At 38.2% G+C, this 25495-nt stretch overlaps 3 protein-coding genes across 3 annotated transcripts; 2 read left to right on the top strand and 1 right to left on the bottom strand.

The window, feature by feature from the left end:
• Positions 1-467: 467 nt before the first annotated feature.
• Positions 468-7720, bottom strand: LOC100891732 (cholinesterase 2). The gene is made up of 9 exons (XM_030972187.1): positions 7434-7720; positions 6367-6652; positions 5623-5700; positions 5017-5135; positions 4023-4190; positions 3135-3494; positions 1861-2120; positions 1248-1414; positions 468-619 (listed from the first exon to the last, which is right to left on the bottom strand). The coding sequence occupies exons 1-9, from the start codon at positions 7704-7706 to the stop codon at positions 489-491; spliced, it is 1842 nt and encodes a 613-aa protein (XP_030828047.1). The 5' UTR covers positions 7707-7720; the 3' UTR covers positions 468-488.
• A 927-nt stretch (positions 7721-8647) lies between these two features.
• On the top strand, positions 8648-16188 carry LOC576889 (cholinesterase 1). The gene is made up of 9 exons (XM_777156.4): positions 8648-9161; positions 9568-9730; positions 10178-10255; positions 10821-10939; positions 11536-11703; positions 12435-12794; positions 13328-13596; positions 14100-14266; positions 14843-16188. The coding sequence occupies exons 1-9, from the start codon at positions 8772-8774 to the stop codon at positions 14965-14967; spliced, it is 1839 nt and encodes a 612-aa protein (XP_782249.1). The 5' UTR covers positions 8648-8771; the 3' UTR covers positions 14968-16188.
• An 87-nt stretch (positions 16189-16275) lies between these two features.
• Positions 16276-24233, top strand: LOC115917894 (carboxylesterase 5A-like). The gene is made up of 9 exons (XM_777219.5): positions 16276-17238; positions 17877-18039; positions 18740-18817; positions 20271-20389; positions 21256-21423; positions 21787-22146; positions 22665-22933; positions 23181-23347; positions 24041-24233. Exons 1-9 carry the CDS (start codon positions 16867-16869, stop codon positions 24163-24165), a joined length of 1821 nt encoding a protein of 606 aa, XP_782312.4. The 5' UTR covers positions 16276-16866; the 3' UTR covers positions 24166-24233.
• Positions 24234-25495: the final 1262 nt, after the last annotated feature.

Genomic DNA, 25495 nt, shown 5'->3' with positions numbered 1-25495 from the left:
TGATATTGCATGTGTACACACTACACATACATTAACAACTAGATTAGTCATACCCTTACCAAGTTTTTGATTTTTTTTCTTCAGTATGAGCAAAATCGATTTGTCAGGATTTATGTTTCTTGACAATGTAATATATTAAAGCTTAGACCTAAACGCATTCAATAAAGGCCCTAATTCAACAGGCCCATCTTTCATTCTTGAGTTACGAAACACACAAGAAACATCAATTTACAAGGGGTATATGAATAATTAGTTATTAACTGTATATGTCATGAACAGAGATGCTGTCTCTGGCATAAAAAAATAGTTCATAATTATAAAAAATATAAAAAAGATATATACATGAATTTTACACACTCCGTTCAGAAGACATAGTAAAGTGGAATGATGGCAGTGTTCGAAACGCCTGGATGACGGTCACAGCGACAGGCATGCCGTGCTCGAAAGCCAGAAAAGCACGATCATGTTGAAACCATCGTGGTCATTGATCACGGAGTATTGCAGTCATTATTGTTCTCATAATCATCAAAGACTTCTCTCCATTCTACCATGCTAACATCTCTCCAATGTTCGTAGTCTTGCTGCCAGTCGTCCTGATTCGCATCACCAGAATCATTGTCTGAAAAGGAGAGGAACAAAGTACCCCAAATAACCTCCTTGTCCTTCCAGAAGAAGACACATCCGAAGCAAATGTAGCTCTAAGAAATACTCCCTATTTTAATAATCCGTCGGCTCTCTGCATAAACGACACTAACGCCATAATTCGTGGCTGTAGCGCCTTTTTAGCTGTGAGGCCACGAATTTATGATACATCTAAAATCATTGGAATCATGGGAAACATACGTAATTATGATTTGCATGCCGATTGCTATTTTTCTGATCAGTGAATTAAATGCAACTCTAATTCTTGGTACTATAGTGGGTAACTGGGTATCACAACATGACATAGTTTTGGAAATATATTTTAATAAGATATATTCAGTCAATCAATAGCGTTACGTAACTTTATTTTCTGTTCGAGGGTGTGATATTGTCTTGACTTTATTTCGCATTTAGAATTCTTCTTCTTCCATTGGAATACATCCCTCTTACAGTGTTTTGTCGTACTTTGTCTTTGTGCAGAGAAAGGCGCGTGGTCGTAGGAACACGTGCAAGGGAGGTGCAGTGACGGACAAATTAGAAAAAATCATATTGAAAATTAATATAATATGAAAATATTAGGAATAAATATAAGGAACTTTGTTTACCATAATTGTATAAGGAAGGAGCGTAGTCCATCCAGAAAGAGCATGTGTCCATCCTCATAGCTCGACCGTTTTCCATTGTCAGAGACAAGTTCTTGTATTCTTGATCAGGTAGTGTGTATCTTGGCCAGACAGGAAGATCACTGGTTGGAGCAGGGTCGTTAGGGTCCCTGGAAGGAAATGGATTGTATATAGCATGGGTGGATCCAAGATTTTGGAGAAGGGAGGGAGCATGATTGTTGCATTGGGCTTAATCGGGGTGAAGAGCCGCTGGTCCCCCCCCCCCGAAAAAAAAAAATCGCAAATGGATTACAGGATCGTATTTCGAAAGGGGTATATGCTCGTCACCATGAACTGTTCACGATATCGTCTGTCAAGGTGTAAATTAACTGGTCCAATTAATCATGATAATACTTATTCACTTCCTTGAATTTCGACCAGTACTCGTATTGACTATCGTTTACAATTTTCAAGAAGATGTACATGATGGAAGCAATTTATTGAACCGTGGACTGGTTATAAAGAAATTATAGTCTGCAACATGTATGTGCTTCATGTAGGCCCTATAAAGAAATCACAAAGTAAGCTAACAAGAATAACTTGATAAATTCCTTACCCATTATTGATAAAATTAGTCCAATACCGCATAATTTGTATCGACATGAGTTTCTCCTCGTGCGTCTGAGTCTGATTTCGTCTGCTTTTGATGCCCCAACCGAAGACATACTGCAGCTCCTCTCCATGCCCCGCCCTCAACCATCCTGGTCTTTCACCCACGACTGAACGAGAGGGATCATGGGTCATTTCATAGCGATACACTGTGGCTTGAGTTCCTTCCAAAGCACGAGCCGTTATTTCAGTTGGACACGAAAATACCTGGTAAAAGAAGGGAATTTTTTGTTTTTTCTTCTAGATTTGTGTAACTTCGGAGTATGAACATCACATACTTATAGTCCGAAGGACTGTGCTATTGATTACTAGCTTTCTTTGTACGCCCATTGGCGTTCGGTGTTTTTTGTAATCTCTCATAGCAGAAAAACGGTATAAATAGCTAAAGGGGCTACACAAAGAAAAATTCACTACAACTGATAATTAGAACAAATTACATATGGATGGAAATATTTTCTCTTGAAAAACACGAATAAAATGCTGAGAAATCATATAGATATCATGGAAAGGCGTAAAATGCAATTTTTCAAGACCCTTCTTAGACCCCCGAACGCCCCTGAACGTAAGCTAAACACACGAGCGTAGCGAGCTCTGAATAGTGACGTCACACACTGGACAAACAGCTCAGTACCGGCCGTGTGACGTCACAAATATTGACGCTCTACAAAGGACCGCTGAAGGCAGAAAATCTGGATCTCAAAACTATCATTTTTGAGAGTTGATTACTGCGGGCCCCAAACATATTTTGAAGAGGAGAGTTGTTGTATTTGATCAGTAAGGCTTCCCCTTCGCAATGATATGAGTTTTGCATCAATTCAAAACACTTTTGATTCTTCGTGTGTCTACTTTAAGCAACCATGGATCCGTGTAACATGATAATTATTTAGTGAGCATAAATATAATCCCAAAGAAGTATCATAGGGCATATGCAGGGTGTAAAGTAGATTGTAACGAGCTAGATTACTCAGTGACAAATCAAATGTTATCTTAAAAAAAGAAGGGGGGTTCTTATAAGACGAGAGAGTAGGTTTCATTCGGGCAGAATATATGGGCAGGCCCGCATGAGTAGACCCTCTGGAAGTTACTTTTTTTCCTCCAATGCCAAAACGGGAGAGAGGGCTAAACAGCGTTTTCCTATGTTGGATACGCTACTTGATAAATTACAGGATAGCAAAACAGTTATACTTTCTTGTTCTCTAACTTATTATAGCTAGACTTTACCTGATCGGTGTTCAAACGCACGAAAGCTTCAAGCTGATCTGCTGACGAGTCGTCTGCTACCGTCCAGTCAATATACCACTGTTCGACAGCCGACGCAAGTAAAGGTGTATAGTAGTAGAGATAATCTGGTAAAAACTCTCTGAACTCCTGTAGTGTCATGGTAGGAGGGTCCTTCCTTCTCAAATACAACGGGTTAGCACGAAGGGCTATAAGGGTCCCCTCATCTTCGTTCGTACCGAGCAGGGTTGGCACGCTGTGGAACTCCTCTCGTTTTATCATGTCGATCGGGATGTCGGGAATGAAAGCGCCGTCGACCACGGGTACGAACAGGAGCTCATTGAACAGATATTTTCCAACCAGCTGCAATGGGGTGGGTGAATAGGGAATTCATTATCTTTGAAGCAAGATATTTTGACCAAAGATCACCGAACAATACTATTTTGTTGATACTACGATGAAAAGTTATGTGTATTGATCAAGGTAAATGATTATAGCTAATACATAAGGCCAAACGTGTTGTTAATAAAGTGCATTTAAAACTGATTAGATTTATCATCTATTCCAGCAAATCAAAAGCACAGCCAACTTTTAATGATATGTAACTAAGTTATTACTCATGATCATATAGGCACATGGGGTTGTATCATCGATAGAGATCGTTCCGAACTACCAATACTCGGTCGACCATCACATTCGGGCAGCAAGGTTGTATACTTAATTATAGAACGTGCGAAAAAGTGTAATGTGTCATAACTTAATTCGTTGGCAAAAGTTCAGAAACGGTGAAAGTTAAAATTCGGACGCAAGACTTTAGCGCCAGGAGGACATCATGACCATACGTCTAGGGTTTCAGTTTTCAACAAAGATTTTACGCGGACTGTTACTTACCAGAGCCTGTGTCCTTAACAAGACAATAACATCCGTATTTCTCAAGCACTCGACCAGGGCTTGGTTGTCGGTAGTGGTACAGTTGACCCTGTCTGCGATCTCATTTGTGAATCCAATCTGTCTGTCAATATTGGTATCAACGGCCCAGGGACATAGGGCGTTTCCACTCTGTCGTAATGAAGAAGAACGAGTCACAATCAGGGGCGTACGCAGGGGGGGGGGGGGGGTGTTTTGGGGTTCAAACCCCCCCCTTTGGTATTTTTATGTATGTAAACCCCCCTAAAAAAACCTAAAACCCCCCCCCCCTTTGGTTTTTTTTTTTTTTTATTATTTAAAAAAAAAAAAAAAAAAAAAATTTACCCACGGCTAACCTAAATAAGGTGACCTTACCCCCCCCCCAACGAAAAAATGTCAAATTTTGAAATTTCGAGACCCCCCCCCAAAAAAAGTGTCCGCTTACCCCCCCCCCCCCCCCCCCCCCCCCCCCCCACTGAGCGACTTTTCGACTGGCTGAGTCGTTGCGATTTTTTTTGGACCTCCCAAAAAAAAAAAAAAAAGTGTCCGCTTACCCCCCCCCCCTCCCCCCCACTGAGCGACTTTTCGGCCGGCGCGATTTTCAAATTTTCGGGAGCAAAATATTTTAAAACCCCCCTTGAAAAAATCCTGCGTACGCCCCTGGTCACAATGATACATGTACAGAAACATGGAAATCTAAATTTGATAGACTTAATTATTCAATTATTTTAATATATCTTATGAGAGAAAAATTTCAAAAAATATTTCTCCTTTATATGACGTAGTTAGTGTTCCCTAGTTTGATGTTTATTTGACATCGCTGAGTTATGTTAAGTTTTTTAAAGTGCGAATTAATTTCATTCAATTATAAGAACAAACACAAACCTCTAAACACAAACAAATTATCGGAAAATGTTATTTTGACATTATTTTCCTTCATTACAAAATATAATTTCCTAAGTGACTCCATTCTAATTACCTCCATGATGGCTTGGTGAAAGAGTCCTTGCGAAAGAGGGGATAAGAGATGAAGACCAACGCTGGCCGCCCCGGCGCTCTCCCCCATGATCGTCACCCTACTAGGATCACCACCAAACGCTGTACATAATGGTATAGATAAAAGATAAATCCAAGGTAAATTGGGCTAATTAACCTTGTAAAAGGTACATATGGTAGATAATGTTTTGCAAACTCAACACTCGTTCAGGCTTTTATTTACTCGGCGTGATTTCTTAAAGCCATGGATATTAGGTCGACATTAAAAATACTTTTGATTTAAACCCTTTAAAATTTAAACCGTTTAACGTTTGACTCATCATTAATCAAGGTTGCTAATGATCATACTAGCTAGCCAATTGCAAATCATGATGAATGATGTTCTAAACATCATAACATAACACATAACACATACACGTCGCAATCATGCTTCTAGTTTAATTTTTTTTTTAGTGAGACAGAAGCTGAAGTATAAATAAATAGCCTATTCATCCATACAGAATTGGCTAAAATCACGAATAAATGTAACTCTTAATCTTTGTATGGGTGTTTATTACTCGGTAATTAATAAACCATAAATCAAACATACCCGCGATGTTTTCCTGGACCCATTGGAGAGCCATCACCTGATCAAGCATTCCGAAATTACCAATGGAGGCACTGTCACCTGGTAGCAGGAAATTAAATTAAATTATAAGAATTATTTTAAAAAAAATACAAAACGGTAGACGGTTGAGACAAAAACAATAAATAAACAATTCAAATCTTGTCATAAACCAAGGTCACTTTTAAACCCATATTCATGTACAATTTATTATTAAGATGGTTACAAAAAATCACGATCAATGCTTCCATGAATGAAGATTTCAACGTCGTGTCACAGTAATACCAGAAATGATCAAAAATGAACTTTTTGCAAGGGTCACTCTCTTCACAATTCGTGAAACAGATTGATCTCTGGATGCTTGTAATAATGGTGATTCGTGTCTCGCCCTATTATCGATATTACCCCTTTTAATGTCAAGGATGACGATATATAAATTACTCTATTGCTTTTTAAAAGCTCAACTGTACTTCTTGTAGCTATACTTGCTCCCTCTATATAGAAAACTTCCCCAATCGGTGCCTCTTTTTCTCATGTTAATATTGAGAGCTGAGTTGATGAGATAGCCACCTCGCTGAGTGGTCTAATTCCTTCTGGCCGAACTAGACGTATACAGATGGCCTTTAAAAGAAATATCGTCACTTAGCAATATTCAGTACTCGATACAATACGTCGGATAGAAAGTCTTGACGTTTTTCACATATCCTGAATCTATTGAAGGGGCAATACCTGTGGTGAGAAAGCCTAGCACGCCGAGACGGTAGTTGACATTGACGACGACGACGTCGGGCGAGATGGCGATAAGAGGATACGGATCGTAGGCCGTCCACGTACCTCCCCCGAGTGTGAACGCACCCCCATGTAACCAAACCATTACAGGGGCACTGCTAGGCTGGAATGAGAAAAATGAAGAAAGCAAAATTAATACAAGAGCTGGATCATAGGTTGTCCACGTACCTCCACCGAGTGTGAACGCACCCCCATGTAACCAAACCATTACAGGGGCACTGCTAGGCTGGAATGAGAAAAATGAAGAAAGCAAAATTAATACAAGAGCTGGATCATAGGTTGTCCACGTACCTCCACCGAGTGTGAACGCACCCCCATGTAACCAAACCATTACAGGAGCATTGCTAGGCTGGAATAATACAGATTAAGAACGCTAATACAAGAACTGTGTAATCATGTTAGCCCTTTTGCCTCTATATTTTAATGTACGGTAGATAGTAGTTAAGTACGTGACAGAAGGATCAACAATACAAAATAAAAGGTCTGGTAAGACACCCCGGTCGTCATTATAAGTGCTTGCATTTATATGGTGTTTGAAAACACCCCATTCAATGGCAATCGGTGTAAATGGTGTTGGCAAGCATTGTGTTTAATTTAACATTTAAAAATGTACTAATATCTAGGAATATTATCATGGAACTGTCTTTATATAACGACTTTTCTTAGAGTGTCGTGTAAGTTATAATCACGAATTTCCATAAGTTTCGCATGATACTTTCACTAATATTGAAACAATCGAGTATAATTATTATACGAGAAAATCCAGCCCGGTGTAAAAGGAAAAAATGAAGGTACCTGTGATTTAGATAATTCAGTTGGATAAAACAGGTCTAAACTGAAGTCAATGAATGCACTGAATTGAGTCAATAAAACTTGACAGTGCCGTTTAAAGATTTTGGAAAGGTGCTTTCGACAACTTCAGAGTATCAAGTGAAGAATCATGGATAACAAATCATGGGGTGTAACTGAAGACCCAATCAAACGTCTTTGCATGAATGAGGACATACCCGTGGTGATGATGTATGAACTCCAAGGTAAAGACAGTCTTCATTTTCCCCTTTATTCACTTGAGGACACGTTGATCTATCCCTGTCTGCCAGATAAAACCTCCCTAGACCACCCTTCTTTACTGGGTTCTTGAACCGCAGATCTCCTACGGGTGGCTCAGCAAACGGTATCCCCAGGAAGGCTTCGATGGTAACATCAACCTTCAGGTAGTCTGATTCATTGAAGGGAATGTAGGTGCCTCTAAGGACAGTATTTGAGGTTCCAGGAAGCATCACCTGTGGCGCTTGTGCCTCTACGTGTCCTACCAAAATGGCCAGTGCTACAAGATTCACTGAGAAACGAAGCAGATACATTTTCTCCATCCTAGCTGTCGGATTAATACTGTTCTCACATCTTCTAAAATGATCACTGGTTTCGTCTGGATTCAGAATGCATTCCTATGTCAATATAAGCATTCTGCAACGATGCGATTGCTTTTCGTTGTCATGTTTAACGATGTTGTTTTCAAACGCAAAAAATCATCACGTGACAAGATGAAATCTCGAAATGTCAAGCAATTAGGGTTCCATTAAATTTGCTTACATTGCCAAGATACCCACTGGCCTCCTTTCTTTATTTGAATACGGGTAAGTCCCGTGATCTTTGGGCGGCACACGCCTTCTCTAAATCGTATCACTGAGATTTGTTAGTATAAAGTCTTATTGTGATTATCTATTGAGACACTTAGACACAAAACTATCACAGTTTAAAATTTGGACGTGACAAAGCTCAAAAGGGAGACACTATACAATTCTGAAACAAAAAAAGAAGACGCGTGGATGTTCTAAGTTAGAAACCCGATGTGTATATTAGTAATTGTTGAGACATTTCTTTTCAACTACCCCTTATCATTCACTGATTCATTATCTTAGTTATGATCCTCCACGGTGTATAGAACTTTAACTACGTTACACAACTATTGATACGAGGTGTTTTATGCATAGGTACACTTACTTGATGGGTCGTCATTTACATAAATAGTAATGTCTTGACATTTGGAGGTTGTTATCTCCTACTTATACCACATGAGGTTGTTTGAAGAGGACCGCTATCAAAATAGTACTTAGTCTGTTATCTCTTAATAGTTGAATACCATGCGAGTCCTTCAGCTCTAGCTTTACATTACGTAATCAGTATTTTCATCTGTAGTCATAAAACAATTAAGATTCTTTTACAGTACAATGTAGTTATAAAGTTCACATCATTAACATCTAAAGGTACCAAAGACTTAAGTTATTCAAACCGTATCTCAAGCAATATTACTAGAATTCTGAGGCAAGGAACTTGACAAGACGACAATGGAGGGTATGTGGATTATCTGTGCCATGTTGCTGATAACAGGACTACTGACGGGCCAGGGTGACGCCCAAAGACCCCAAACCACACTTCCAGGAACCACCACAAGGTTAACGGGTATCTACCTACCCTACAATGAATCCCAGTACCTTAACGTCGACACGAGGATGGAGGCCTTTCTTGGGATCCCGTTCGCTGAACCACCGACAGGAGATCTCAGGTTCAAGAACCCCGTCAAGAAAGGTGACCTTGGAAGGACCTACCTCGCCATTACCAACAGACCACAGTGTCCACAGACATCTCCATTAGATGATATACCAGGCAATCCAGGTGTTGGAAGAGAGGTAGATGAGGATTGCCTGTATCTTGCAGTTCACACTAGTTCACCTCGGGTAAGACATTTTCTTCTTTGACAGTCATGTACCAGTAAAAACACATATTTTTTATTCCAATTATGAAACACTCAATATTATATGGATCATTGCTTATACGTAATACAGTCAATATGCTAGATATATTTGGCATGCAAAGATACAATATAAATACGATTAATTTTTCGATCTCTTTGATATTGAATATATACAAACAAAAATGAAGCCATTTAAAAAAAAAAAATTCTTTCTTTATATAATCATCATTTTTAAGGGTGTTATACAAAATATGAATCGGTAAAATGGACTTGATGTTTAACATACCGTTGCTGTTGTTTTATTGTTGTTCTTTTTGTTATGAGTTTTGTTGTTTTTACTGCTTTTGCTCTGTTTTGTTTTTACATTTTCCTTTTACTACTGCTTACAGCCCAGCAATGCACCTGTTGTGGTCTGGTTTCATGGCGGTGGATATACAATAGGTGCAGGTTCTGCTACCTACTACGAACCCCTTCCCCTGATCGCACTCGCTCCCGACATCGTCTTCGTTACAGTGAATTACAGACTGGGCGTGTATGGCTTCCTCACAACCGGTATGTTCATCGAAGGAGAAAATGATACAATGAGAACGAGAGAGAAAGATATATATATATATATATATATATATATATATATATATATATATATATAATGAGGGAGAGTGAGAGAGGGGGTGAAGAGAGAGAGAGAGAGAGGGGGATAGAGACAGAATGAGAGAAAGAGAGAGAGAGAGAGAGAGAGAGAGAGAGAGAGGGGGGGGGGGGGGGGGAGAGAAGGAGGCAGAACAAAAAGATTCGGACAAAGATGCACAGGCAGGCAGACAGAGAAAGAAAGAAGTGATTTATTGAGTGCATGGTAAGAACGCCCTAAATGGAAATGCGAAGGTCGAAGGTTTGTTTGAGAAAAAGGGAAAAGTGTCCGATTGAGGAGAATCAAAATGAAAGCTGATATCACAAAGAGATAATAATGATTTTAGTCTCTCTCACTTTTGTTTTATTCAGGTGACAGCGTTTCCCCTGGGAATTATGGAATGTTTGATCAGGTGATGGCCTTAGAATGGGTACAAACTAATATTGATGGTAAGTGAATATGCTTATTATGTTCGTATCAATATATTAATGGTATCCATTATTATTATTATAATGTAAATTAAGCAAACATACTGTCGACTTGACGTAATGCAAACAAACGTATGATTTCGCTGATCCCTATACATTTGATGAGCCTACATTGTAGTAAGACGGTAGAAAAGATCTACCAATTACATCCATTTCCATCGATGAAAATAATTATAATCACTTTATATAAAACCTTGATAACGTCAAGGAGCTTTTTATATCTGTATACATTAATACAAACTTTCCTAAAACATTGTCAAGATTTAAAAAATGTAGACGATTAACCATTATTATATTCTAATTGATAAAACTGAACTTAAATGATAAATCCTCTCACTACAGTTCTTCATGAGACATATAACTGGAACGTTTGTCACTGTACACTCGCTACAACAACCATCAAATTACAAAAAACAAATGGACATTTTTTCATCTGTCTCTTTTATTATATATTTTTCTTAACTCCAAAACACCTAAAGTGATATTTTTCTATTCATTTCCTGTTTATATTTGTTTGAATTCATAGCTTTCGGTGGTGACCCAAGTAGGGTGACGATAATGGGGGAGAGTGCTGGGGCATCCAGCGCTGGTCTTCATCTTTTGTCACCACTTAGTGATGGATTATTCCATCAGGTTATTATGCAGGTAAGTACAGGGCGACTATCAAAACGCGCTGTGAGCTTTAAGGTGTTTGTAATTAAGATATAGATTTGTATTAAATGAAAGTAATCACAACGCTGTGATTACAGTACATGTATAATTTAAATCATTGAAGTTCCGTTATATTACCTGTTTATGCGGGGACAAAAGTTACATTGTGATTTATCGCGAATGCTTTTAGTCACGTACAACAGATTTGATTAGTAAGTTTTTATTGTTACAATTTATCATTTCAAAGTACCGATTTCCCAGTATTGCTTTGTATCTGCTCGGCGGCAACATTTATTTTTTTCCAGATAAGTAGGATGAAAGCCTGGCAAATATATGAACAGGCTCCTATAATGCATGCTTCAATGAGAAACCCAGTTTAAAGGAGACATCAATTTTGGTCTTTACAGATGGCGGTCTTTCTATACAGGTGGAAAGTAAAGCAGGTTTGATGGGAGCGCCAAATATAAACAGGCCTAAAGTTTTAGTGCTTCATGACTAGTAAATCTCTCATATTAAAAGTAAATCATTGTAACGTCCATTTGATCAACAAGATTATAACAATTTCATCCGCCTTCTAACAAACTTTACAGAGTGGGAATGCGCTGTGTCCGTGGGCTGTCGATACGGTGATTGACCGTCAAGTCGGATTCACCAGAGAGATTGCAGACCAAGTCAACTGCACTGACCTGGACAATGAACTCGTAGTCGAATGTCTGAGAGATGTGGACGAACCTGTCTTGACACAAGCACAGGCAACGGTAAGACGGCGTTAGATATTCTTTAAAGGGATCCGATAACTTTGTCTTACCGGTAGATCCTTTAAACAAATCCTTGATTTAGCTCATGCTGCAATGATAATTGTAAACCTTTAGGTCAGTCAGGAACCCCATGAACTTTTACAAGCCGCTCGTCTGTCTGATCATCAAGATATTTATGATTGAAAATCGGAATCAAATGTTGCGTTTGCCAAACAGTTTTCATAACACTACAGTCTATTGGAGAAAGCGATTATGGTAAAACCGGTCACTCAAAGGTTTTTACTTTTTTGAGGTACTTCTTGTTTAACATTGTTAAACGATCCCTTTAATTGTGGGGAAAAAGCGCTGAATATTGACTTTTAGTTTTAAGTCATTTTAAATGACATGCCTACCATTTAAATAGTTACTTTGCCTTCAACAATCCTAATAATTATGACATACGCCATTTCCTTTATTGCTTTTACTGCATTGATGCATTCAACATGAACGGGAAGCTTATAATGTTAGGTCAGTCATTGTCATTTTAACGCTTATCATTTGAATACAACATCCATGGGATAATTTCATACACAATAATAGAGCAACAATAGAAATAGATAGAACAACGAAATGATTAACTTCACACTTATTTTGAGCTTCCATTGTCGAATTACTATACTGGTCTCCTCATTATCGACTCGCTTTCATTTATTTAGTTTGATTCTCATAGTTCGTTTTCTTCTCCTTATCAGTTGACTTTGAAATATCTCACCAACGAGCTGCTGTTTACCCCCGTTGTCGACCAAGCTTTCATTCCCGATCTCCCCGTCGAAATCATCAAACGTCAGGAGTTTCGGAGCGTGCCCACCCTCTTAGGAACAAACGAAGACGAAGGTACCTTGATAGCCCTCCGTGCTTACCCTAGCTATGTGTTGAGACAGAACCCTCCGACAGTGACCCTAGAGGACTTCATCAAGCTCTTACCAGACTATCTCTTCTATTACACCCCTATGCTAGCTACAGCCACGGAGCAGTGGTACGTCGACTGGAGGCAGGCAGATGACTCTGCAGCTAACCAAGTCAACGCGTTTATCAAATTGAATACGGATCAGGTACTGTCAAAACGAGAGAATCAGCTACATTGAAAACGGAACCAAATACTAATATAAATAAACGGTTAATTAGCGCTCAAAGTAAAATGGTTAAGATGTGTTTGTTTTGAAGCCAAATCATTTCATTCAACACACTAAGAAATATGGTTGCAGTTGGGGCGCAGATTTTGCATCCACCTATGCGTATTTAGCAGAGGGTGTTGCTGTTGTAGCAGAATTGTACCTTTATTTCTTAGTGTGAATAAAAAATAAATAAATTGAGTGGTGGCCATACTTTTTTTAAATAAACAAAATATGCCCTAATGTTGCTTATGTTGACGTTATAAACACGATTGTTTCTTATAATTGCTCCGTCATCGTTTTCTAGATTTTAGATTTGATAAACCTCTTTAAAAAGCCAATGTATATAAAATATGGGGGGGAGGGGGGCTGCAGCTCCATCCATCCTCCTCCCCTTGCCTCATACGCCTATGCATCTTATACATCTTTTCATTTTTTTTGTGTTTGATTTTGTTTATTTGTCCGTCTGTTAGATGTTTGCCTGTCCGACCGAAGCTATGGCCCGAGCGATGGTGGACACAGGAGCCCCTGTATACCGTTATGAAATGACCCATGACCCGACGATGTCCATCTTTATAGGACTACCCGGATGGCTAGGGGCAGGTCATGCCGAGGAGCTACAGTTTGTCTTCGCTTGGGGACTCAACCAGGATTTAACAGACGTCTTAAAGAGACAGTCCGACGAGGAGAAATCAATGTCGGTTCAGTTCATGCGATACTGGACCAATTTCATCCAAACTGGGTAAGGCTCACCGTAAATTGTGGAAAGAGAATATTTAAAGTATTTCTTAAGATTTATATTACCATGTTGTTCATGTAAGGGGCCCATTGGTTAGTTAACGTGAATGTAATAAGTATCGCAAAGATTGTAGAAAATCAATCTGAAGCCATTTAAACAGCCTTAATTGTCTAACACCTTTTGAAACGTGTGGACAGAACAATGACACATAATTCGGTCCGAACATGATTCCGATGGGATATACAAGATTGCATTCCAGTTTACTTTTTTTCGAAAGTCTTTGCGATCGTGTAATTGCATGATATCTTGACCGTTCATACTAAAAGATGGCCTAATTCGGCGCCCCATCCCAGACCAGTCTCCCACAGATTCAAAGCTGATTGGAGCTTTCCTGTATAATTATATACGACTCCAATATGTAATTATGCCCCTGTAATCTACCATTCGGGATTTCATTCAGTGAAATTAAACATTCATTATTTGTTCCCGTATCGATTAACTAACAGAGATCCAAATGGACTTCAGTCTACAGGTGAATACCCTGAATGGCCACGGTACACTTTACCAGAGCAGGAATACAAGAAACTATCACTTACCATGGAGAATGGTCGTGCTATGAGGGCGGATACTTGTACTTTCTGGCTTAATTATGCTCCTGCGCTGAACTCATATGGTGAGTATATCTTTCTTTCTATTCGTTACGCAAACTTTAGATTGTCAGCAAACGTTATTTTTTGGAAAGTCAACTAATACTGTCAGATGGTTGGCATTGTGGAATATAACTGTAAAAGAGGGAATTCGGATTTATTGATTTTTGTTAAAAATCTTAAGAAGTTTGGAGTGCTAGAGTAATCGTACCATTATGAATTTTCCCTCTCAGTATTTCATGTATATCATTATATACTCACAGTTCAAGTTCAAGACTAGAGAAACTTACTGTTATGAATTTCACTCTGAACCCAAGTATTTCGTTATTTACTAAAAAAATCAACTAAATAGATTTTTCCTTGATAAGGAGATGACATCATTCATGTACATGGCGATCCTTTAATTTGATGATGATGCAGATTTGATGATACAGCTTGTTCAGAAGCACGAAGATCATTATCATTAACAAGGATTATAATACAATGAGGGACATTGTTACAATTTTTATCATAACTACCATAATATGATCAGAATGAAAGAATTAATTATCGCCACGATGAGGGACTGACTTCATTATCTTGTTCACTTTCTTATTTTGTAGGAGACTTTTCTGGATTATATGAAGAATGGGGAGAACAATACACACAATGGAGAGATATCCATATGGTTCAATGGACGGATACATTTGAAGAATACAAGAATAACGACCAATGTGGAACTCCATAGAATTTATTTTAAAAACAGTATTTTGTGGGTGTTTTCTGCCTTTCATGTCGATGATATCGGTATACGTCAAACATTGTAACACCAATGATGAAATTATCATTTACATAAGCAATTAAAGGTACGTTTCATAATGAAAGATAAGGTGAAATCATGATTATGGCAAGAAGAGGCTTGCTGGGGTGAAAGCGTCCTCGATTTATTTTTTTACAAAAGTGCATGATCAGGGGCAGATCAAGATTAGGGGAGGGGGGGGGGGGGCACAGTTCCGAAAAGCATACAATCAATCATTATCAATACATAATTTTTCTTTACCCTTAGGTTTGTAAGTTAGGTCTCCAAAGAGGGGGGGGGGGAGGGCAATGGACGGATGTGTCTCCAACACAAATCTGCCAATTCAGTGATAATTGGTGGATTTATTTTAAGAAATTGCTAACGGGCTCATTTTAATCATTACTCGCAAATGCACGGCTCTGTGGAAGCATTCAATAAATAAAGGTCATACAAATGTTATCATTCGATAAACAGGCATTGATATCATTATCATCTAGGCGATATCAACCAATGACTATGTACATGGAGGTGTAATAATCGTCTCGGTAAACAGTGTTAAATGTTACAATAAGCTGAGGTCAACCATGAATTAAATTACATTTGTACGTTTGTCTGTACTCTGATACCCCAAGGGGGGGGGGGGGGGGTCAAAGAGTCAATACAATTCTACAAAATTCTACAAAAATGTCAGAACCCTGTAAATATACCGTTATGTAATAAATTAAATATGAAACTACTTCTTACGGAGTTTAGTGTATGTTTATATTTTAAGAGTAGTTTACTCTGAAAGTGTTTGGAAGGGGATGCTGACATCATTTAAGCTCTAGGACGATATGGAGTAGGCAAGGGAAGTTTTTATTTAAAAGCAAAAAGAAGTAGAAAAGTGTTGATCATTTGAACAAAAAGAGGTTTACAAGCAAAAAAGTTTCAAAACTTTAACCTTCTGATTAGCAGACATATTGGATATAGAGATTGATAATGATAATTTCCTGCCCTTTCCCCTGCAAAGTTAAGCACCACCACTTATATTAGCACACTGCAACCCAACAGAAAAACCTGAAAATTCTGGGATATTTTTACCCACATGTACAATTCTATCGGTCTCAAAAAACTTTTCACCAGATACAATTCCCAATGAACTTTATCCCCAACCAAGAGGTATCAAGTTCATTGTTGAAGCCATTCTCAAACGGACCCCCTCCTCTCTCTCTCTTTCGCTCTCTCTCTCTCTGTCTCTCTCTTTCTCCCTCTCTCTCTCCCTCCATCCCTCATTGCATTGTCTCTAGCATTATTAATAAGGGGTATTTGTATTCACCACCATTGCAGTTTAATTATAATATTGATTTCAGTCACAAAATTTGTATGTTGAAAAGGTACCAAATACATAGGTAAGTCAAACTAGTTCAACCTTACCCATCTTATACATGAGGCAAACATGGACCTCATGGTATACGTCAGGTCGGTAAGATCAGTAAGAATACTATATCTTTTTGTTATTGAGTTTAAAAGGAGGTAGAAGCACTATCACCGACTCACGCTAATCAAATATGACAACATGCATGATAAGAACGCATTTATAATTGGCTTCATCAAGGCCTGTAATAGCCAATGAGCAACATCATAACAAAAGTCCATCAACCTTGTTGAACCTTGGCCTTTTAACTATCAACACTCAGGATTCGATGATGATGGTGATATTTTAAAGAGGTGTAGGTGACAATTATTATCATTTAGCCTTCTGTTTCTCATTTCGAGGTTTTGATCAGCCTGGAAAAATTCTTTAAAAAATAGAAACAAGGTGCAGGATTTGTATGTTTTTTCCTTTTTAATTGTATTCAACAACCAGTTATGAAGGCGATGCTTTCGTGGAATTACTCGGCTTTAGTGCTGCTGGTCATGCTTGTTGGTCGACTGGTTGGGCAGGGTAACGCACAACCTCAGGTCGATCTCCCCGGGACAGACACCACACTGTCAGGCAAATACATGGACTTCAACGAATCCCAGTACCTTAACGTCGACACGAGGATGGAGGCCTTTCTTGGGATCCCGTTCGCCGAACCACCGACAGGAGATCTCAGGTTCAAGAACCCTGTCAAGAAAGGTGACCTTGGAAGGATTTACCGTGCAGCTTTGGACAAATCAATTTGTCCACAAATTCCGCTTGGCAGAAACTTGGATGAGGATTGTCTGTATCTTAGTGTACATACTTCGTCTCCAAGGGTAAGGCCATCCAACTTTTTGAAGGAATACGTTGATCTTGGAAACGCGTGTGGGACAGAGCTTCAAGCAGAGAGAAAAAACAATATTATGAATTATATATTATAGTTATTCAAATTACCAAAAGTAGAACCAAAATTGAAGCTAATACTCTGTAACTTCTTGTTTTTGTCTCAACACTCGGTATATTTTCTTCATGAATTTAATAGCAAGTCTCTAACATTTCATACCTTTTTTATTCTCTCTATGCGATATGTATATATAGGCCTATATATTGTGTTATTTAAAGATGTGTGTTAAATGTGAGCAAAGTAAATTTCCATCGGACAATACAAAATTAAACTGAGATTAATATTCATAAATGATAATAATTGTAATTTTGTGTATAGTTAAGTGGGAACGCAGTTGTTGAAGAGAAAGTGATATTAATATGTCTCGATATCTCATTTCAATAGTGAACGATAAATAACAATAATGATAACAATTAATATACCGCAGCTACTAAACCAAAACTCCTAACAATGCTACCTTAAATACACACAATAAACAAATTAAAAAAAAAACTATTCAAAAACAAACAAATGAACAAATGAAATGAGTAAAAAACTTAAGTTTTAATTGTTTTCTTTCATTTCAATCAGCCCAATAATGGAGCAGTTGTAGTTTGGTTCCATGGCGGTGCCTACTCGCTCGGTGCTGGTTCGAACACTGTCTACGAGCCTCTCCCGCTCATCGCGTTCGCTCCCGACATTGTCTTCGTCGGAGTCAATTACCGCCTGGGCCTGTATGGATTCATGACTACGGGTAATTAAGTCTCTATGATAGAAGAATATTGAACTGAATTGTGACTACGATTAGCATGAAGACAGGTATAGAATGAGAAGGTTGTGTGTGTGTATGTGTGCGTATGCGTGCGTGTGTGTGCGTGTGAGAGAGACAGATAAAGCAAGAGATAGATAGAGAGAGAGAGAGTGAGAGAGTGAGAGAGTGAGAGAGTGAGAGAGTGAGAGAGAGTGAGAGAGGGAGGAAGAGAGAGAGAGAGAGAGAGAGAGAGCGATGGGTGATGGTGGTGGTGGTGGTGGTGGTGGTGGGGGGGGGGGGGGAATATGGCTCAAATACAGAAAATATACCGCTAATATATTACATGTTTATATACTACATATTTATATACAGAAAATATACCGCTAATATATTACATGTTTGGGTATAAATCAAACGCATTGCAAATCAATTACAGATAGTAAGATATAAATATGTCACAAGAATTTATCATTACATTCTGCAATGACCAATTCCTACTAAAAAGTTGAGTTTTAAGTATTGAACCTCATTTGATTTTATTGTTTATCTCATCAAATAACATAACCATTTCAAAGAACATCTAAGACGCGGAGACAAATGAGAAGTGTGGAAATTTCCAGTTTGCTCCACGGTTTGAAATTGATATGTTTCAATGTCGAATCTCGTAGTATACGATCGTCCTAATTGCTTACTTTATCATTAGGAGACAGTGCCGCTCCTGGTAACTATGGAATGTATGATCAGGTAATGGCTCTACAATGGGTGCAAGACAACATTGCTGGTAAGACAAAACACATTCAACATCAAGAATGGAAAACGATTTCTACGGAACAAGTACAACATATTGCTAAATTTCAATGTTCTTTTATACAATGCATGCAAAACAAACAATCACACTGTGCCACATTTTTATGTACCTTGGCACCATGAAGTTGTATGATCTAATGCAAGTTAACATTTAATATTTCTTTAATCTTAAGTATGTTGAATATTAATTTTAATTATTTGAATGCGCCTTGAGCATCTCTAGAGATGGATATGTTTCGCTTTATAAATATTGTTATTATTATTATTATTATTATTATTATAAATAATATGCACCTCCCAACCCTTTCCTCGCCATCTTCTTCATCCTATGTATGTCCCTTCCGAATGTAACCACTTAGGGACTAGACCTACTATTTATAATCTAACCTTTTAAATGTTATTTCAATGTTAAAAAAATACTCGTAATAAATGATGGCATGGAGTGTTTCAGAGGATAGATGAAAAGCTAAACTATATAGCTTAATAGGAAGGAACATAATTCAGTTAGTTTCGCACTGGTACTAGCCGAAGAAAAAAAAATCTCATAATGATAATATGAATTAAATTGAATTGATAAGGTTTATTGCTAACAAAAATTAAGTCACAGCTAAAAGCTGACACATCTTGAATTTACAAATAAAACTGCAACATATAAAAGGCATGCAAATAGTACAATGTAAAATAGGCAATATGATATTAAGACATTCAGTAATTAAATTGATATAATAACAGGAATAAAAGAAGAAGAAGAGAAAGAAAGAGAAAAAGAAAGAGGAGAACAAAAATGAAGAAAAAAAAAAGAAAGAAGAAGGAAATATGGTTAACAGTAAACTAAGAGTTTACAATTTATGTTTATAAAACCTAAACTAAAATTCAGTAATGATACTGTTTCTGACCAGTTTTAGATTATTTAGATAACTTTATGATTAATGCGATAGCCTTGTCAATAAAACACGAACAGGATTTCTATTTACATAGAGTATAGATACAGGCTGCTATTTTTTATTTATACATATATACATATTGTTAAGAATAATGGTAAAGAAAGTTTTTTTTTTTTTAATTAGGCTTCTCATACTATTCACTCTATCTTTACCGTAATAAGCATAAATGATAGTTTCCGCACAATGGCGCTTGTTTTTATCTATTTGACCACCAAGTTAGAAATTAAAATTTGCTTTGGTTTAAAGTCCATATGTCAAATTTCGAGTACCAAAAATCTTATCACTCTAGAGATAATTGTTAAGTGCTCGGTATACCCTTGATAGCAATAATCGAATGGTTAAAGGGCTAAGGGTCTCGATGCAGGAATACATGCGGAATATGTGTAGGTACACTACATTAATAAATCTATTCGTTCTTTAAATGATTTTTGTTAATAAAAATATATTTGTTGTAATTGTATTTGTTATGATTTATTTGACAAGCGTTCGGTGGTAATCCAAATAGGGTGACGATCATGGGGGAGAGTGCTGGAGCTGCTAGCGTTAGTCTTCATATGTTGTCGCCTCTCAGCGAGGGGCTTTTCCATCAAGCCATAATGGAGGTGAGTTAGAGTCAACAATTTGAAAACAAATAACAAGAACACACACACAAACAACAAAGAAGAAGAAAAAACAGGGCAAAAATTACGACAAATGCATGAATGGCATATCCCTGAAATCAAATTTCTTTTCTGAAATAACAAAAATAGTATAAAATTACGTTTAAAGTCAATACGAAATTCCAAAATTACATCCCAAGAACAGTCACGCCATTCCCTAAACGTTAACATTTCCATGAGACTCCTGGAGACACAGGTTTTTGATATTTCTTGAATTATGCTAATTAGAAATAAATCTCAAATAAATGCAGGTCCCTACTGTATAAAAAACAACACCCGATTAAATCACGTTACAGTTTGAGTATGTTAAAGATATGAAGATTTTTAAAGATTTTATTTCAATTTTCTTTCAATAAAAGGTATAGACCAGTTTTGGAAACGCCCCCTTCTCAAAAAATGAAATGGAAGCTCGTATTACCTCATGTGAAAGAATATGTTTTGACTAATACGTGATGATACAAATTTTGCCGGGAAACCGCCTACTAATCTGATATATTTGGTAAATTATTATAGCTATCCGGACTGGATAGATATTGCGTAGTCTTATATACATCTTTCTGTGTACTGTGCTTGTAACTTTACCAAGACTGGGCCAAATTTCTTATCATTTTGATGATTCCAGAACCTTGCAGTACACACCAATACTTATATGCTAGATGATCAACCTTTTCTGATCGATTCCACAACGTTTCTTTCACAATGTAATCGCATGACCAGTACAGGTCTATACCTTTAAAATCGATGACATTGGCTTGATGAACTTATTTGGCAGGAAAATGTCTTAGTGTGTTGGTTTTTTATTTTAACAGAGTGGCAACGCACTTTGTCCATGGGCAGTGGATACGGACATGGAACGACAGGTAGGGTTTACCCGAGAGATAGCTGACCTCGTGAACTGTACCGAAGAAGATTCCGAAGCCTTATTGACATGTCTTAGAGAAGTTGAAGAGAAAGACCTGACTAGGGCACAAATAACGGTGAGTATATGTCATTTAAAATGTTTGATTGTGTTACCTCATGATACAGATGCTAAAAAATTGAAATTTTGGCTTAAAAGAGAGATCTCTCTGTTACAATTGGGCCATGGGCCTCAGGCGGTTCTTTCAAACGTACAGTGGAAAACATTCATACCACTAATTAAATAGTACAAGTGACTGAGAACTCAAATTTCCTCAATCACTGGGCTAAATAAGTTAGCGTTGTAGTCGTGGCCCTCTTCCATTTGAAAAATTTGCACAATGCTCAAAACTGTGCTCTTACGTATCATTATGGTGGACATCCTCTTAAGTTTCCCTGAGTAAACGCCGAATTTGTCAAATCTGTGCCCACTTGATCTCCAGCTTACAGCAAAGTACCTAACCAACGAGATGTTGTACGCCCCCGTTGTGGACTATGCTTTCCTACCCGACATCCCGATGGAGATCGTCAGAAGACAGGAGTTTCACAAGGTCCCAACCTTGATCGGTACGAACGAGGATGAAGGAACCTTGATAGCTCTGAGAGTTTATCCATTGTACGTGGTCAGACCAAATCCACCAAACATCTCTCTGAGTGAGTTCAGAGAGTTGATACCATTGTATCTCTTCTACAACTCGCCGATGATGGCTTCAGCCGTTGAGCAATGGTATATTGATTGGACACAAGCAGATGACCCGTCTGCAAATCATATTAACTCGTTCATCAATTGGAACACAGACCAGGTGAGAATTTCAAAATGGCCGTCCTTCTACTCAACAGACTATGGATATACATTTCTTTCTTTTAAATGTACACTTTCACACTATTACCGTGTGTGGTCCCCACATTTCTTATGTTACATGTGTGTGAAATGTTGAGTTACCTTTTTAATGATTTTTGATAATTGTTACGATATCCTCTGTTCAGGAGCGAACCAATATGATTGGCCTATTTGGGGCTTTCCGTACAAGAACTGCTAGTGTGACGGTTCTAGGACACCTACCCCCTGGACATCCACCCCCGGATAACCACCCCAGTCAACCACCCCAAGGACAACTACCCCCTAGGACAACTACCCCCTAGGACAACTACCCCTAGGACAACTACCCCCCCCCCCCAGTAAACTTCCCTCTAGGACAACTACCCCCGGACAACCATCATCTAGGACAATTACCCCCGGACAACTATACTAGGGGGTAGTTGTCCGGATACGGTTAATAACACGTGATAATCTCATGATCTTAATCTGTATGACTTCCAGATGTTTGCCTGCCCTGCCGAGGCGATGGCACGAGCGGTGGCGGATACCGGAGCGCCGGTGTACCGTTATGAGATGACACATGATCCGTCCAAGGCGGTTTTCGATTCAACCCCTAGCTGGTATGGTGCTGGGCATGCTGTGGAACTACAATACGTCTTTGGCTGGGCGTTCGGCCCAGATCTTCCTGGTATAGTGAAGAGGCAGACCCATGACGAAAAAGTGATGATGGTACAGTTCATGCGATACTGGACCAATTTCATCACAACTGGGTGAGTTTAAAAGGAAAAAAATCGCCAAAGATTTGTTTGTATGTATATTTGGCATTCCTTTCAATAGTGATCATCAAGAACTTCCATCTAATTAACTCAAAGCATAACGCTCAATGGATCTTAAACTCACAGGAACGTCTCATCAATGAAATTACATTCAATACATTGATCACGATTTGATCAATATCAAACGTTAAAATCTCTTGGGTTAATTCATATTCGATTTAATATATTTTTTTTCCATCAGTGACCCAAATACACCGGACTCAGAGGGAGATTATCCCGACTGGCCCAAGTTTACTGTACCAGAACTAGAATATAAGAAATTATCATTGACTATGGAAAATGACCGAGCGTTGAGAATGGAAGCCTGTGCATTTTGGCTTAACTACGCTCCTCTCCTTCACAATTACGGTATGTATGTTATTTTGTATGAGTGGCATTCCATGATATTCAATGACGTCAGCTGTATGGATATGCTATTTCGTAAACATATTGGCCCGAATTCACGAAGGAGGTTTGTCGACAAACCTAAGTTTATGTGCGTCATAATTATGACGCGTTTCGATGCGTTTCAGACCAAGGTTCAGACAAACCTTAGTCTAAAACGCGTCAAAACGCGTCATGTGATGCACATAAACCTAGGTTTGTCTACAAACCTCCTTTGTGTATTCGGGCCATAGAGTTCCGAAGTGTGACGTCATATTAGCCAAGTTGGCAAGGTTGCTGGTTCCAAACAATTTTGTGCTAAACAATATTGCATGGTGATCACACCAGCGCCAAACATTGAATTTGCCCTGATCCAGAAGGTTGCTTGAAAGTTGTCGCGGTGAACCTCATGCGTAGGCTCTGTTGTTTGGAACCAGTAACCTGAACGACGAGCGAATATGACGTTAGTACCCTCATGAGAACATATGAATCTCTGAATTATATTGTAATTTCTCATTCTTTCTGAAACATTTGGTATATAACATCGATCTTTTAGAATGCACAACATAAAACAAAATAAAGTCGGTATTTCAAAGCGAATTGTCAGAACTCAGAACCTAGCTTATTCTGACAAAATAATGATTTCTATGTGTTTTTTTTATGACCTGTGCTGTCAAGGAGACCCTGATGATCTGTATGATGAATGGAAGCTACAGTATGCCGAATGGAAGAACGTGTACATGCCAGAATGGTCGGAAGCGTTTGAAGACTACAAGGACAGCTCCGACTGCAGTGCACCTTAAAATCACTTTAAAGCCACACGGTCCTACTTGTAGCTACTTGCTTTCTCTATATAATAAACAATGCCTAATCGGTGATCATTGGTCCCCCATGAGCCTCTTTAAAAACATGTTAATTGAGAGCTGATTTGATGAGATTACCACCTGTCCAGTGATCTTGCAGGGTGGTCTAATCCATTCTGCACACTAGTACAGATGGGCTTTAAAGTCACGTTCTCGCATTGTCTGCGTGGAAGTCGTATATTATGATGGCTTGGAGCCTACAATACATGTCAGTGTCTAAACGATGTATCCTGATAGTAGATATATAAAAAGTCTCTCCTTTTTAATGCTTGATTGCAATATACAAAAATCGAGTACGGAATCTGTGAACTTTGTTCAATCCTGGCGTTTGCTTTATATGTTGGGTGAAGACTCATTTCCCCACAAAACCTCGTTAGATCAAGGTATAAATTCACAAACTTGTCAGATCTTTGAGATTATCATGAGCTTTGCTTATCAGTTTGAACAAGTATCAATACTAATTGATAAACGGATATTTCTATGTCGAGGAGGAGATGATCGAAACGTGACACTGACTGTACCCTGTCGAATGTGATACGTTTCTGTATAATACATGATGTATCAAAAGTTAAGATGGTCTTCTAAATAACCAGTAAAACAAGTAAAACGGGTATTTTGATATGTGAATCAATGAATGTCTATGAGAAAACGTAGGATTTCACTAAAATGTAATGTTGCAGTTCGACATGTAAAAATGTGTTTAAGATAAACGTGTATTTGTATATCTGAAATAAAGAATATCAAACTTTACACAAATGATTCGACCACAGGTCCATTTGTTTTAAGCTTAATTCATGTATCTAGTAAAAACGATTGTACGTAATACATTGATAGATCATGTCGAAATTATAAATGTAGGCCTATTTGGTTCCATAATTCGTAAGTATTCAAAACACGAAATAGTATAGTAGTAGTAGTAGTTTTTATTTTCCGTTCCTGACCAATAAAATGATAAATCACGATAAATACATTAAAAGCATATAACCCCCCCCGAAAAAAAACAAAAACAACAAACAACAAACAAACAAACAAACAAACATCGACTGGATAGCCCATATTCAGGCGTGCCAGGCACGACACGAATGGTCTACCATGGGGGTCAAGAAGCACGCAAAAAAAGGACACATTAATTGCAAAATAATAAAACATGACATTACATAATTATGTCATACTGACAGAGGTACACAAAACGGGAGGATAATTTGAGAGATATATAGAGAGAGACGGGAAAAGTGCGAGAGAGCGAGAGAGAGAGCGAGAGAGAAAACAA

Source organism: Strongylocentrotus purpuratus, unplaced genomic scaffold (genome assembly GCF_000002235.5).
Source record: "Strongylocentrotus purpuratus isolate Spur 01 unplaced genomic scaffold, Spur_5.0 spur5_scaffold_6, whole genome shotgun sequence".
In the NCBI taxonomy this organism is placed as follows: Eukaryota; Metazoa; Echinodermata; class Echinoidea; order Camarodonta; family Strongylocentrotidae; genus Strongylocentrotus; species Strongylocentrotus purpuratus.
Note: the sequence above shows the minus strand (reverse complement) of the source record. Positions and strands in the feature narration are given on the sequence as shown.